This window comes from Canis aureus, chromosome 17 (genome assembly GCF_053574225.1).
Source record: "Canis aureus isolate CA01 chromosome 17, VMU_Caureus_v.1.0, whole genome shotgun sequence".
Classification (NCBI taxonomy): Eukaryota; Metazoa; Chordata; class Mammalia; order Carnivora; family Canidae; genus Canis; species Canis aureus.
In genome coordinates this window covers 12034584-12049955 of record NC_135627.1, presented here as the reverse complement: position 1 = coordinate 12049955, position 15372 = coordinate 12034584, and the positions used below count along the sequence as shown (strand labels likewise).

At 43.7% G+C, this 15372-nt stretch overlaps 1 protein-coding gene and 1 long non-coding RNA gene across 3 annotated transcripts in view; one reads left to right on the top strand and one right to left on the bottom strand.

Annotated features, from left to right (window-relative positions):
* The window catches only part of UBAC2 (UBA domain containing 2), a 179017-nt gene that overhangs the window by 126372 nt on the left and 37273 nt on the right, over positions 1-15372 (top strand). For both annotated transcript variants that reach the window (XM_077855095.1, XM_077855096.1), the window contains exon 7: positions 7670-7912. In XM_077855095.1, coding sequence (XP_077711221.1) covers positions 7670-7912 — 243 coding nt within the window. The remainder of the gene's footprint in view (positions 1-7669; positions 7913-15372) is intronic.
* Positions 164-6575, bottom strand: LOC144287787 (uncharacterized). The gene is made up of 2 exons (XR_013355539.1): positions 6442-6575; positions 164-444 (listed from the first exon to the last, which is right to left on the bottom strand). It is a non-coding gene; the product is annotated as an uncharacterized LOC144287787 (long non-coding RNA).

Below are 15372 nucleotides of genomic sequence, written 5' to 3'. Positions count from 1 at the left end.
GGTTTCCTCAGGACTGGAATACATATGAAGTCTGTATCATGGGGTCTGCATGATGCAAAAGGATGCTTGTTCCCTTAGTTCATCCCTGTCTTAAGAAGGCAGTGCTTTCTCCCCAGGAGAACAGCTCCTCGTGTTTATTCTGTTGTTCTGTTAAATGATAGGCTTATTTTTTTTTAAGATTTTATTTATTTATTCATGAGAGACACACAGAGAGGCAGAGACATAGGCAGAGGGAGAAAGCAGGCTCCACACAGAGAGCCCGATGCAGGACTCAATCCCGGAACTCTAGGATCACACCCTGAGCCAAAAGTTCAACTGCTGAGCCACCCAGATGTCCCAGATGATAGGCTTCTGAATGTTGGGATCCACATTTATGTTGGGATCCACATTTCCAGGACCATGGTTTCTAGTTGGCCATGCAGGTTTTTGTTCAGCCACGGTTGTCTGCAAAAAGAGATCATCAAACACCTGGATGTCATTGCCCAGTCATGGTTTCTCACCTTTGTCTGCTGTGGTTTCATACTAATGCTAAGCAGGACCAGGGGACACTTGAGGTTTACTCTCTATAAGCAAGAGGGTTTCACCTATTTTCTACCCAGCAAATTAAATTACTTCTCATTTCATGATTTCCTTTCTAAACAGACTAATAATCTGAAAAATCAGAATAAATGTAAGACATCCATGTTTGTTAATGGCTCAAAGAAAACAATCTCCTGTTGTTGTACACTCAGATTTATGAGGTAATAGCTTCTGTTGGCTTATGGGCACCTCCTAGCACTAACCCAGGGCTGTGGCCTGGCTCTCTGGTGTAGGCTTTCAACTGCCTGTAGCCCAGAATGCTCTCTGGTCTCCTGACCTCTGAGTTTCTTTTCCTAGGCCAGGGCTCCTGATTCCTGCTGCTTGAATGCTCTGATTTTGGCTCCAGCTGGCCTTCTCGGACACTTGTTCCATTTCACTATATCTGGTCATCCTGGATCTCACTCCTGGCCTTCCGGAGACCAGTGCTACTACTCTGTCCGTTATCGTTGGGCCTGCCAGCTTGACCTTTGATTTCCTGCTCTAAGGGCTTACAGAGCCCCTCTGTTAGTGTTTCCCCTGGCTTCTTGACATGCAAATCTGAGCATATGGTCTATTTTTAACGCCTCTTTTTTCACGAACAGAGTGTTTCGAGAAAACTCTCATTCAGAAGTCCCAATACATGAAAGGTTTATGAGATAATGAAAATTAAAGTTAAAAGTAATGTATAAATGTAAGGTAGCATAATAATAAGTGGATATTCTCTGAAAGCTCTCAGTAGTAATGAGGTTTAACTCAGGGAAAATTTAACATAGTGATTCTTATCCAGTCTTGTCATAGAATAGGGTGGTGATTATCAAATATTTATAGGAAACTAAACTGTTTAAACTCTTCATATTTTAATCCTTTATGAATACCTAAAACATTTATGGATAGTACTTTATTTAGTGGACAACTTGAGGTCATGCTGGTGTACCAAATGCATGGACGGGTGAACTCTATCTTTGTATAACATAGGAAAGTGGAAACTTAGCACCAAAAATGTGTCTGTTGGCAACTCTCCAGTTTCCTTTTTTTTTTTAATGATAGTCACACAGAGAGAGAGAGAGAGGCAGAGACACAGGCAGAGGGAGAAGCAGGCTCCATGCACTGGGAGCCCGATGTGGGATTCGATCCCAGGTCTCCAGGATCGCGCCCTGGGCCAAAGGCAGGCGCCAAACCGCTGCGCCACCCAGGGATCCCTCCAGTTTCCTTTAAAAGAAATATGAAATACTGTATTTTTTTAGAACATTTATTCATTTGCCATTTTCCCAGCAAATACTTAATGAGTTCTTACTATGTACCAGGCACTATTCTAGGTTCAGAAGCCAAACTGATTAAAACCAACCACAGTTCTTCCTCTTCCAGAGCATACATTCAAATAGGAAGTGAACCATTAGGATGAAATTCAAGCAAATAAGCACAAAAGCCCTATTTTATCCCTGCCAGAATTTGCAGTGGTGTATTTGTTTATTACTGGGGTTATAAATTATCATAGTTGTTCACAGAATGATCCAAATAAAACTGAATACATGATTTTGGTGAGTGTATATACATGATAGTGGGGGACAGGAGTAGACACGGGCAGGAAAGTGAAAGTCTTTAGCTTTCATCAATTCCTTGAAAGAACCTATGAACCACTCCCTCACTCTCCAAATTATGAACCCCAGATAAATTGTGAACTCCCTAAGTAGAGGCAACAGCTATGCATTTTCATTATTTTTTCCTAACTTCTTTAAAAGACACGATTGCATAAAGTAAAAATAATATCATATTGCTGGGTTTATAAGGCACATAGGTGTAATATATAAGACAAAAAAGTCATATGGGACAGGGATGATGTTAAGTGAGACTGTACTCTTTTAAGCTTGCTATATTTATTTGAAATAATTCAGTATTAACTCTAAGCATATTGTGGTAAGTTAAAGGTGGGTATTGTAATCTGCAGAACAGACACAAGAAAAGTAAGCAGTGAAGTATTGCTAAAAACAAAACAAAACCCAATAAACAAATGAAAGTGAAATACTAAAATGTTAGCTTAACACAAAAGAAAGTAGGAAAGGAGGAACAAAGAACAAAAAAAAAAAAAAAAAGAGAGAGAGAGAGGAGACAAATAGAAAGCAAATAACAAAGACCACCGATATCAGAGTAACCCCAGTAAGTCTGAAGAGCTAGACACTCCATTCAAAAGGCAGATGGGATCCCTGGGTGGCGCAGCAGTTTGGAGCCTGCCTTTGGCCCAGGGCGCGATCCTGGAGACCCGGGATCGAATCCCACGTCGGGCTCCCGGAGCATGGAGCCTGCTTCTCCCTCTGCCTATGTCTCTGCCTCTCTCTCTCTCTCTGTGTGACTATCATAAATAAATAAAAAATTAAAAAAAAAGACAAAAGGCAGAGATTGTCAATCTGGAATGAAAACCCAGGAGCTGCTATATGTAGTCAATAAGACAAACTTTACACACAGACATACAAAACAGGTCAAAAGTCAGAAGATAAAGAAAGATATATCATGGAAGCAAAAAGCCAAAATGGCCACATTAATACCTGACAAAATAGATTTCTCTATGAGTAATCCTAAAAACAAAGAAGATCACTTTGTGATGATAAAAGGGTCCATTATATGTGTATGTGCACCTAATAACTGTTTCTGAACACAGACAAGAAATGAAAAGGGAACTAAAGGAAGAAATGGACAAATTCACATTCATGGTTGAGGCTTTGAAGCTAAAAAACAAAAATTTTAAATTTTTTATATAATTCAAATCTCATAGTTCTAATCTGATAAATTATTTTCATATTTTGTTATGTGTATAACAATATTCTGCTGTCTTAAGCAAAATCAATGTGATACAGTCCCATTTTCTGTTTTCCTTCATACCCAGATCTTTAGAAAAGGAATTTCTGATCCTTGCCTCCAGTCCATTATGTGTTTTTGCCATAACATACTATCTCTTTCTTTATTAAAAAAAAAATTTATACACACACACACAGATAGTGCCTCCCCTGCACGTCCCTTCTGTTTCCCCATCCTGTCATAGAAAAATCTACCCTCCATGCTTCTGTATTTACGATGCAAGTTTGTACCCATAAATAGTCTATACTATTATCTTGTGCTTTGGAATCTTGTAAAAAGAAGGAGGTATGATATATTAAAAATATATTGACACATGTAAACTGAGTTTATTTTAATTGATGTTTATAAACCAGTCCTTAGCCAGTCCTCTTCTGGGGACACTTTGTTTGCATTTCCTAGCTGTTACATACAATGTTGCAGCTGAGTATTCCCTAAAGCATGGCTTCAGCTCTGCTTAGGTTCTATCAGATTGCTCTCTGGAGAGCTTGTCCCACTTTACTTTCCCTCAGGACTGTGAGCATTTGGAGTTCTCCTCGTCCTCACCAAAACTTGATCCCAGATTTTTCCATTTTTTCCCAATTATTATATTTAACATTACATTTCCCTAAAAACAAGTGAGGGTAAACGTCTTTTTCATGTGTTTGTTGGCCTTTTGAATTTCCTTTTCTGAAATTGCCTTTTCATCCACTTTTTAAGTTGGATTGATTGTCTTTCTCTGAGAAATTTATAGTTCTGTGTTTTGAGTACTACCTTTGTTGGCAGCAAGGATTCTAAGTGTGTTCTCTGGGCTCTTACTTGTCCTTTGGCTTCACTTATGGTAACTTTTAGCATACTATAGCTTTTAAATTATAAAGTAAATAACTGTATGTTTTCTTTTATAGTTTGTGCTATCTGGTCCTTATTTAAAAATTCTTCCCATCTCAGTGTCAAAAAGATGTGCCTTCTGTATTTTGTGTAAAAAGATTTCAAGTACAGTGAATTATTTGTTTCTGGGAATTTACAGATGATGTTGGGAAGGGGGGATGTTTTATCTTTATCCTGATGTAGAGCTCCCTCTAACTTACCATTTCTGCTGGGTACCACATGCCCTTCTCCTCCGAAGCCTTTCTATGCTCTCTTCTTTAGGTCGATTTGAGTAGCTCCACATAAAGACCACACTATTTTAATTACTCAAACTTTATATCATATCTTGAAATCTGATGAGCCTTATTACGTTTCTTTAAAATTACTTTGGCCATTCTAGATCCTTTGATTTATTTTAAAATCTTTTTATAATGATACACACACACACACACACACACACACACCCCAAATATTTCATAAACTATAAATGTCTTGAAACCAAACAAGTCACTATAAAGTGAACACACCCATAAAAACCCATACAGGCCAGAGTACTGCCAGCCTCCAAAGCCTCTTGGCACCTCTTGCTCCTGTGACAGCTCTCCCAGGACAGATGGTCATCACCCTCATGCTTTACTCCTTCGTTTTTGCCCTTGGTATGGATGGATGTGTGGATGGATAGACAGTTGGATAGATAGATCAGATTGATCCATTCACAAAAGTGGAATCATATAATGTATGCATTTTTTGTCTGGCTTCTTCCTTCTCACATTATGTTTTTTAAACTTAAGCTTTAAATATTCCAAATGCATTTTATTTATTTTTTTAAAGATTTTATTTATTTATTCATGAGAGACACACACACAGAGAGAGAGAGGCAGAGACACAGGCAGAGGGAGAAGCAGGCTGCATGCAGGGAGCCCCATGTGGAACTCGATCCTAGGTCTCCCAGATCACGCCCTGGGCTGAAGGTGTCGCTAAACCACTGCACCACCAGGGCTGCCCTCCAAATGCATTTTAGTGTTTGTTTGTTTGTTTGTTTGTTGTAACAGTTTGCTGTTCTGTAGATAATTGTTTTTCCTTTCTAGGCAGTCTGTTTTATCTCTGGTAACTTTTAAGGACTTTTTCTTTGTTTCACTACAATGCATCTAGATATAAATTTCATTTTGTTATCCTTTCTGGGACTCTTGCATTTTCAATCTGAGGTTTACATTCTTTATTATAAATTCTGGAGAACTCTTAACTATTATCTCTTGAAATACTGTCCTGTTCTCCCCACCTCCCCCCATAGTCTTTTTCTGGAATCTCTATGAGACCTTCACTGAGGGCCTCTCTTCTCTGTCTGGAATCTTATGGGCAGAGCCCTGGGCCTCCCCACTGGGCAGGCTCTGCCCACTTCAAAGCCTCTTTGATTCACACCCTACAGAGCTTTTACCTTCTCCCTGAGAAGGAGAGAGGGTGGATATGGGCTACATTGGGTAGGGGCAGGATTCAGGGTTCCTTCCTGCAGAGTTAAGGAGGACTCTGCTTCCCTCCTGCCTTCACAGTCCTTGGTGCCTCTAATCCATGAGGCTCTCTAAGCTCCAGGAGACCTTGCCAGCATTTGGATTTACCTTTCTTCCCATTAGAAATCACTTCCATTACTCAGCGTGTTTTCCATTTTGTTAGTGTGGTTCAGGATTGTAGATGCCTTCTAGTTTCATTGAGTGTGGAATTTGTTTCCATTTTCTTTGTTGTTCTGTATTGTTTTTGAGAGAAGTGGCATACAAATGATTTGAAACCAAAAGTCCTCTATATCGTCTCTTCTCGCTGTCCCAGTCTGTCTTTTGCTCCTACCACTGCACCAGAACTGTTCTTACAAGGTCATCAGGGCTTCCATTTCACCAAATCCAGTGCTCATTTTCCTCCCTGGCCTGGTTGAACCTGGAGCTGCATGGTTCATAGCTGGCTTTTCCCAGCCTAAAACTGTTCTCTTCACTTCGGTGATACCAAGCCCTCCTAGTTTTTCTCCTCTCCCTTGGCAGCACTTCCAGGTGATATCACTGGCCTCTCCCACTCTGTCCATGCACAGAGAATTGCTGCGTTGAATCTACATCCTCTTCTCCCTTTTGCTGTTTGTCCCATGCCCTTGCCATTACCTAATCCCAGGGCTTTAACCACCGTCAGTGCCTGTGAGCCCCGAATCCTTACCTCTGCTATGTTTTCCCTTGAGTTCCAGATGTGTAGACCTGACTGCCCACTTGATATCCCACTGAGATCTCGAATAGATGCTGCCAGGCCCATTGCTGCATCGCATGTGCTGTTTGCACTGGCTGAAAGGTTCTTCCTCTGAGTCTTCAAATCCCTGGCACCCACCCCATTATCCTGAGGAGCTTTGTTCAAATGTCACTTCCTCCAAAGCTTCCCTGACACCTGACCTACAGACGGTCCCTGCTCCAGGCCACTTGTTTTCTTCACAGAACTTGCTTGATGTTTGCTCATTTATTCCCTAATTTTCCATACTGACCACTATTACCTCTGTGAGTAGGGCCTTGTTGATCTTGTCTTCCACTGACCTCTAAGTGCCTGCAACAGTGTCCGGGGTATAGTAGATGCTCAGCAAATTCTTGCCTAATTAATTTAAATTGTATTAAGAAAACATTAAAGTGTACTTTTCTCCTATTAGCACATTGTCAAATACATTCTAACTTGGTGAGAATAATTCAACTTCTTATCCTCAAAATCAAATTCACAAAATTCAAGTTGTTAGTTTTTTTTTTTTTTTTACAAAGGAATAGCCATACTCATTTTAACCTAGAAAACCATAGTCTTTAGATGTCTATTACTGTACAAATTACCTTAAAGATGAAAAATAGGCTTATTTGTAAAGAGAATTGTGAATTAGTATTGGCAAGGATTTTATTTTTTTTAAGGATTTTGAAACTAGAAAAATCAGTACTTGAAAAATGTATTAGAACAAAATGTAGATTGTCTAATTTTGTGATAAATTTATTATATGCTGGATCGCATCATTGGCCATTAAAGTTGTTTTCTGCCAGTACCTGTCTCGGATGGCCATCTGCCAATAAGAGTAACCACAGAGTTAGTACACTGTGAAAGTGTTTTTGATAATCAGATCTCGTATGGCTTTAAGAAAATATTGTTTTTTTAAATATTTTACCAGTTCGTTGAGTGTTAAGTGGTTAGAATTTTGCTGTCTTTTCTAGCTTAATAAAAACAAATTTGTTCACGGACTAAATTTTTGTTGATTTGTACTGCTTCCTATTCTGCAGCTTAGAAGGAGTTTTGATCGTCACCCAGTGCTACTAAAATGAAGAAAAATCACATCTGAAGTATTTTATGGTTATTGATTTCTGTGTTACTATGTTCTTTAATATCATTACATTGAAACAATCCAGTTGGACTTTTCTCCTTTCAGATATCAGGCATCTGCTACAACAGCAAAGTGTTCCAACTCCAGCAGGTGCTCTGCATTCCCAGATGGATGGCAAAGTTCTTTTCTTGGACACTTGAGCCTATCTTCTCATCTCCAGAACCCACCACTGAAGCCAGAATCGGGATGGGAGCCACAGTAGACATCCAGAGACAGCAAAGGATGGAGCTGCTTGACCGGCAGCTGATGCTTTCTCAGTTTGCACAAGTGAGAAGGCAGAGACAGCAGGTAAGCAACAGGCAGAGACAGCAGGTAGCAACAGAATAGTAATTCAAAATGCAGAAATACTCAGTGGTCTCAGTACACTTCGCCTCTGTGACTGTTGGTGTGATTGAGAGTACATTTTACCCCTATGCATTACAAGGTGGATCATTTGACATTTCAAGGTAGGATGGAGGTCTCTGATAGTGGCTTTCTTAGCTGTGTGTGTGTGTGTGTGTGTGTGTGTGTGTGTGTGTGTGTGTGTGTTAAGTTAAAAAAAAAAACAACAAAAACTGCAGCCGAAAGACTGGTCAAACTGGACATTCTTGTTCCACTTCTATTAAATAAACATGATTTCTTAGAGAAACACCAACCTAGTTAACAAGATATGATATTTATCTGCTCTTATAATCTTGTAAAAGCCACAGTGTCTTCCTGTTAAAATGCTTATTATCATGTGCTTTGGAGTGAAGAGCAGATGTAAAACTTCTCGATGGAGAGAATATGAAGGTAAGAAAGTTTCAGGGGAATAACCAATGAATCAAATCTGTTTTCTTAGCCTTGTCATTGATATCAGGAAATCTTGAGCATTTATCTACAAAAACTGCTGTATTCAAACACTCTAATAGCACACTTGTCTGTCAGGGGTTACTATATGTCAGCCAAAACCTCACACGTGATCTTGCTTTGGCACCCTGTGATACAGCATACTGGGCTCTTCATTTCTCATGTCCATCTTCTTTACCCTCTGGGGTGTGAGAGAGGATACCGTTCTCTCTTGCCATCTCCCTATCTCTTGCCCTTATTGAGTGTGAGAAGTAGGTCTGCAGGCCTCACAGTGGTCTGGAAAAGTGGCATCAAGTGTGGCATCCCAGATGTCCCATTGGAGGTATGGGTCCCAGCATTTAGATCTGGATTGGAAGAAGGGGTCCCTTATGAATGGGTTGACTCTACAGGTGAAAAACAGAAGCAGGGATCCCTCGGTGGCACAGCGGTTTGGCGCCTGCCTTTGGCCCAGGTCGCGATCCTGGAGACCCGGGATCGAATCCCACATCGGGCTCCCTGCATGGAGCCTGCTTCTCCCTCTGCCTGTGTCTCTGCCTCTCTCTCTCTCTCTCTCTCTGTGACTATCATGAATGAATAAATAAAATCTTTAAAAAAAAGAAAAAAGAAAAACAGAAGCAGAGGGTGTTCCCTACAGATGTATTTGAACTTGAGATGACTCTAGAATGTACAACAAAGATACCTGTGATACAGCTAAATGTGGAGGACAGACCACCCTCTCAGAAAGGTCAGAGCTGGGGGTAGAGATCATGGAGTCAACTTTGTAGGGTTGACTAGGTGCTAGGTGAGTTCTTTTTTTTTTTTTTTTTTTTTTAAAGATTTTATTTATTTATTCATGATAGTCACAGAGAGAGAGAGAGAGAGGCAGAGACACAGGCAGAGGGAGAAGCAGGCTCCATGCACCGGGAGCCCGATGTGGGACTCGATCCCGGGTCTCCAGGATCGCGCCCTGGGCCAAAGGCAGGCGCCAAACCGCCACCCAGGGATCCCCTAAGAGAATTACATCCAAGATGAACAGAAGCTATAGATGAAGCCTCATATGTAGCAAGAGGAGGAGCTGAATTCTTCAAGGAAATAGAAGGAAGAATGAGAAGTATGAGAACTCAGAATGACCAGCGTCCAAAAAATGAAGTAAGGATGAGTAAAAATATTTTTCAGGTAGAAAGGGCAAAGCTGTGAGGGAGAGAAACAAATAGGGTAGGTTCTGAGGTTTCTGGCTTAATAATGGGATAGATTGATGATAGCACCGTCTCACCAATATCGAAAGAGTAGATTGGCGGGAGAAATATATTGACTGGGGTACTTTTGGAATACCTGGGAATCCCATCAGATGGCTACGGATCTCATGCTCATGAGCAAGCCAGAGAAGTTGAATCGCTCAGCTTAGCATCCCCAGACCCAGTTTTATGCATGAAGTTTCTCAGGGAATGCTGTCAGGATTGGTATCTTTTGGAGGAGTGATGGTCAAGGACACAGGGAGGCTGAACAACAGTTATGAAGAGGGTCTGAGCCAGCCTTACAGAGAGCTGTGGAGATAAGGAGAGCCCTTCCAGATTGCACCAGATTTGGCCAAGGAGCTGAAACTGGCAACCTCCACCAGCTGGTCACTGGGAGCGATTGCAGGTCTTGGACCGACCGGCTCTCCTTAGGTGCATCTATCCACAGAATGGGTGTCCCTGCCAACAATCTCCGCAGCAGGAAGACCAAGCACTTCAGTCCTGGGGAGGTAGGGGATCTGGGCGGCAGACCAAAGCATCCACCTGTTGGTGCTGCTTGCATCTCTTATTTGACATAAATTCTTGGAGCAGCTCCTCCAAGACTCTAATGACAGTCCTTCCCCAGGAGAGACCTTCAGGAGGAAGGTTAATAGGACACATTTCATCCCCTTCTGCGGAAGCTGATCTCCAGGCCATACTAGTCATTATCTCCGTCTTCTACTGTCCATTCCACCCTTGGCTGGCAGACATACTTGTTGCAGTGATACAGAGCCTCATCCCTGTGAGCTCTGAGTCCCCAATTACCACACCTCTCTCAGGCTGTGTCTGCTGCCTTTGTCCTCTTACTGTAAAAAGGGGGCCACGGGAGTACCGAGGGATGCCCTAGTGCCACACGTACTTTTTCCTCCTACTTTTTGTCCCCCTCAAGGGGAGGGGACTTTTTCCTGAGGATTGCAATTAATTAGTCCTGCCATGACAATGATTTCTTTCCTTGCCTGTTGCCCTGTTGGCACAAGAGCCCAAAAGGGCAACAGCTCTAACTTAAAATGTAATGGCCTTCTTACTTTGTCCCTGATGGAAATGTGTTACCCTCCTGGGAGGCAAGCTCTCTAAACCCACGGAATCTAGTTTCAGGGACCAGAAGCCCAGATTCCCAAGTGGGTTACTGGGTGAGAGGGTATTCAGGGCCACTTCCACTGTGACCTCTTTATTTCCAAGATCCATGTGTTCTACCTGTTAGGGACATAGCACCCAGGTAATGGTTGTTAATTTAGGGTCTGTACTGCTTGGCTGGAGCCCACAGTGCCATCCTTGTGGGGCATCCTCTCCAAACTGGCATTACACTTGTATGTTCATCTGGCTGTCTTATTGGTCTGGCGGGCTGGCAGCTCCTAGGTCGTGTGATATGTGAGAGGATCAGTGCATCCCACTCAACTTTGCTGTAAGTGATCTTGTGATCTGATGCAATGTTAGTTGGAACCCTGGTCAGTAGACCAAACTTCAGTAAACCCGTAGATGGTGGTGCTGGTTGACAGAAAAGGCAGGCAGACCTAAAACCAAAATATGTGTCGATTGCAGTGAAGATGAATTGCTGCCTTTGTTATAGTCAGCTCAGGCTGCCATACAGAATATCACAGACTAGGTGGTCTAAAAACAGAAAATTCTTTTCTTACTGTTCTGGAGGCTAGAATTCCAAGATCAAGGTGCTGGCAGGGTTGGTCTTTGGAAAGGACTCTCCCTGAGTTGCAGATGACAACCTTTTCACTCTGTCCTCACATGGCCTTTTCCCACACTATGCATGCTCCTAGTGTCTCTTCTTTTTTTTTTTTTTTTTTTTAATTTTTATTTATTTATGATAGTCACACAGAGAGAGAGAGAGGCAGAGACACAGGCAGAGGGAGAAGCAGGCAGGCTCCATGCACTGGGAGCCCGATGTGGGATTCGATCCCAGGTCTCCAGGATCGCGCCCTGGGCCAAAGGCAGGCGCTAAACCGCTGCGCCACCCAGGGATCCCCTAGTGTCTCTTCTTATAAGGATACCTATCGTATTGGATTAGGGTCCCACCCTTACAACCTCATTTAACCTTCATTACCTCCTTAAAGGACCTGTCTCCAAATATAGTCACGTTGGGTGTTAGGGGACTTCAATCTGTGAATTTGGGGGTGAATTTATAAGTCCATAACACTGTCCCTTCCAAGGTGGAAAGGGCCCGGTATAGCCTGTCTTGCATGGACTGTTGCTTCTCCTCAAGGGATGGTGATGTATGAGGGCTCTGTATTGGTCTCTGTTGCTGGCAGTCACTAGTCCAGCCTGGACAGTGGGGCCCAGGCATAGCCTCCATCCCTGCCATCATGGTCGCTCTGTTCCTGTGCTAGCACTGGGGGTGCCGGTGAGAGAGGCTGGTTGATGTCCATTGGCTGAGTCATTCTGTCTCCCTCTTCTGTAGTAGATGTTTCTGGTAGATGAGCATTCCAATGTAATGCTCAAGTCTTGTTTCAGTGTATGCCTTTATGTTTCTTTTGCCTTGTGCTGTCATGTTTCATCTCACCACCTGGCAACTGCTTAGTATTCTGTCACCCACCCACCTGTGGTCCTCACTTGGCTCTGGGGTCACAGTCGGTTGTTACTTGAGATCTCTGAGCAATCTGGGTGGGTCCTCTGTGGGCACAAGAGAAGTGAAAAATATGCCCTTCCCCTTAATGATTCTGTGATCAGCTTCAAGGAGCTTGAGCAGATATACTTGAATTAGATAATACCCGGGTACAACAAAAGCATTGGCCTGAGCACCCTGGGTGTAAGGTATTGGAGAAGAACCCCGTCAGTGTGGCATGATACTGTGTGGTTTCAGGGCTTAGGAGGACAGGCAGGATTGAGTGGGCTGAGATGAGGCAGATTTATCCCCAAGCAGAGGACCAGCAGGAGTGAGGCAGGCACAGAGGTGATAAAGAGGTCCTGGAAAGGAAGACGTCTGGGAGGCCCTCTGGTTGAAGCGCAATGGAGCATGCAGTCATCCCCGCCCATCCCCCCACCCCCCCATCCTTCACCCCTGCTGAAGGATGACAGGGCACAAGTGAGAGACGGGAAATCATGTTGCACCTGTAATAGAGGGAGAGGCGTTTAAACCTGATAGCATATTTGGGATTTGACATGGGAGGCTGTGAAATGTGGTTTAGCCAGTAGTAAAGGTAGGACAGTGTTCTAGAAAAATCCATTGTATTGCAGTGTACAGTGGAATGGAGAAAGCAGAGAGCAGGGAGGAGGAGACAGAAGATCTTTAAATCTAGCTCTCAGCTGTGAGCTGAGGGCCGTCTCCTTACTGAGCACCTCTCCGCTGGCTCCCTCTTGTTTCTCAAGGCTCTGCCATCCCGGCAGGTGACCCCCAGTCCCTCCTGTTCACCCCGCCGTCAGCTCCAGCAGCCAGATCTAGATTACAGACCTGACTCCCTCTCTCCCGGGCTCCAGACCCAGACATCCCACCCCCTATAGGACATGCTCCACAGGCTCGTGAAGTCTTCCATTTCTTTGCTAAACTGGCTTCTCCTGGCTCCCTCCCTGAATGAAAAGCACCATCATCTACCTGCCCAGAGACTCAAGCCAGAATGAGGCTTCACCTCAGCAGTAGAAAGCCATTCTTCCCTGTGTCCATCCCACTACCTTAGATCATTGTCATTTAGCTCTCACCTGGAGCCTGGCCACAACTCCCTGTCCCCACCCAGCCCCATGAGTTGTCCCCCAGAGTGATCTCTTTAGAGGCACAAATATGACTGTTTTACTCCACCAGACTCCTTCAGAAACTCTTCATGGCTTTCAGGATAGTTAGCACTCATTACCCGGGGCCCTTCTTGTGTTTTAGCCACCTGTCCTCCCCTGCCCCATGGTGCAGCCTTAGGCTAACCTTGCTCAACTGGTCGGAGCACATCAGAGCCCCGGTGTTGGTCACTGCTTGCCTTCACCTTCCCGTGCCAACATGCCCACCGCCCACCCCCACACACAGGCTTTGCTTGTAACTCCTATTCACTCTCCAGTCTTCCTTTCAAGGGTTACCTCCTCTGGGAAACCTCATGCAGTCTCTTGGTGTGGCTCTGATCCTCTCTCTGTTCCTACAGCCCCTGGGTATCTCTTGCATGGTACTCCCCAGTTGGACACCTCACTCCTAATTTATTTCTCTTCCTCTACCAGTAGGGTGTCTTGAGGAGAAAGGTGGGTAGAGACCTTTTTCTTTGTATCTGCAGTATGTGAGTAGTGCTTGGCACATGGGAGGAACTCACATATTTGGGAAATTAATGATTAAATATGTATACAATAAATATTTACAGAATTACTTAATGTCCTGAGGCCAGCTGAATACAGGTGAATAGTCAGGGGGAAGGTATACAGATAACCTCAGAAAGGATTAGTGTGAGGCAAACCATTAAAGATCCCCTGAGACCCATGTTTCCAGAGTGCAAAGAGAGGAGAAATGAAAGCAGTTCCAGGGAGATAAGGAGAAAACCACAAGGTGCAGCAGCCAGGGAGAATAGAATGTTTGAGGGAAAGTGGGAGAGGAGGTGTTCAGATTCAGGTACTCTCCTCCCCAAATTAAAAGCCAAGCAGAGATAGTGAGGAGGAAAAGACCAGTAGACTCAGCAAGAACTGGTTCAATTTTGAAGAGTGTCAGTGAGAATGCAACATTGAGAAGCCACACATGGATTGGAAGTGGAGGAGGAGCATGCATCACTTTTATTCTGAGCAGCTGGCCTCATTCTCAGAGACAGCTACGGTCATCACAGCAACACTCTTTAAAGTTAACTGCAATGTTATATGAGCAAACATCTTTAGAATGTTCCATAGTGTATACACATTCCATGGCTTCTAAGGACAGTGAACGGTGGGATGACTCTGTAGACCTTGCTTCCTCTGGCTCTTGAGACCAGAACACTGACAGAGTCAGTGTATAATGTCCTTAGGTTCATCAGGCACAGCGGTATGATCTTTCTGAACATTACCATGGTACTTACTGCTGAAAAGCCCATGGACCCTTGTCTCAAGGTCATAATGACGATTACTGAGTTTACCACATGGTAAGGCTCCAGTCCTTCCTTCTGGTTCTCCTCACCCTCCACCACCATGTTCCTCCCACTCCTCTGTGCATTCACATGGGGCAGGGTGTTAGTTATGCCATGACTCCACTCCTCTCCCCATGACAAGATAGCAGGCTGCATGGCTGGTGACAGTTCAGAGTCTTTTTGCTACTTGCAGCTGTGGATCATTTTTCCATTCAGGGCCATTACATAACTTTTCACAAGTTTGTGCTTTCTCATTCAAGTAGTATGTGAGCTCTTGAAGACCAGGAGCTATGTGTTTTACTTATTTTTGTCTCTCTTGGTCCTACTAAAGTGAGTAGCCCTGAGGGAATGATGGACATTTCTCTGGCCCACAAGAGATTTGCAGCCCACTCCCTACTAGGGGAAGAGAGATGAGTCAGTACCAGGTGCTGGGTCCCTGCTGGAGTTCATATGCAGCAAAATGAGAGTCCCAATCCCACTCTGTGGCTGACAGGAACCTTGAAGATGCCAGCATTCAGGTAGGGTTTCAGGCCCAGGAAACCTTGGGAGAAAAAGCAGAGGAGCTCCAAATAGCTGTGGGAGTGACAAGTGATTGCCTTTGCCTGAGCACAGGTTTCCTGAAGGAAGAGGCTGGGGAGAGTGCAAAGGCCCGGACAAAGGG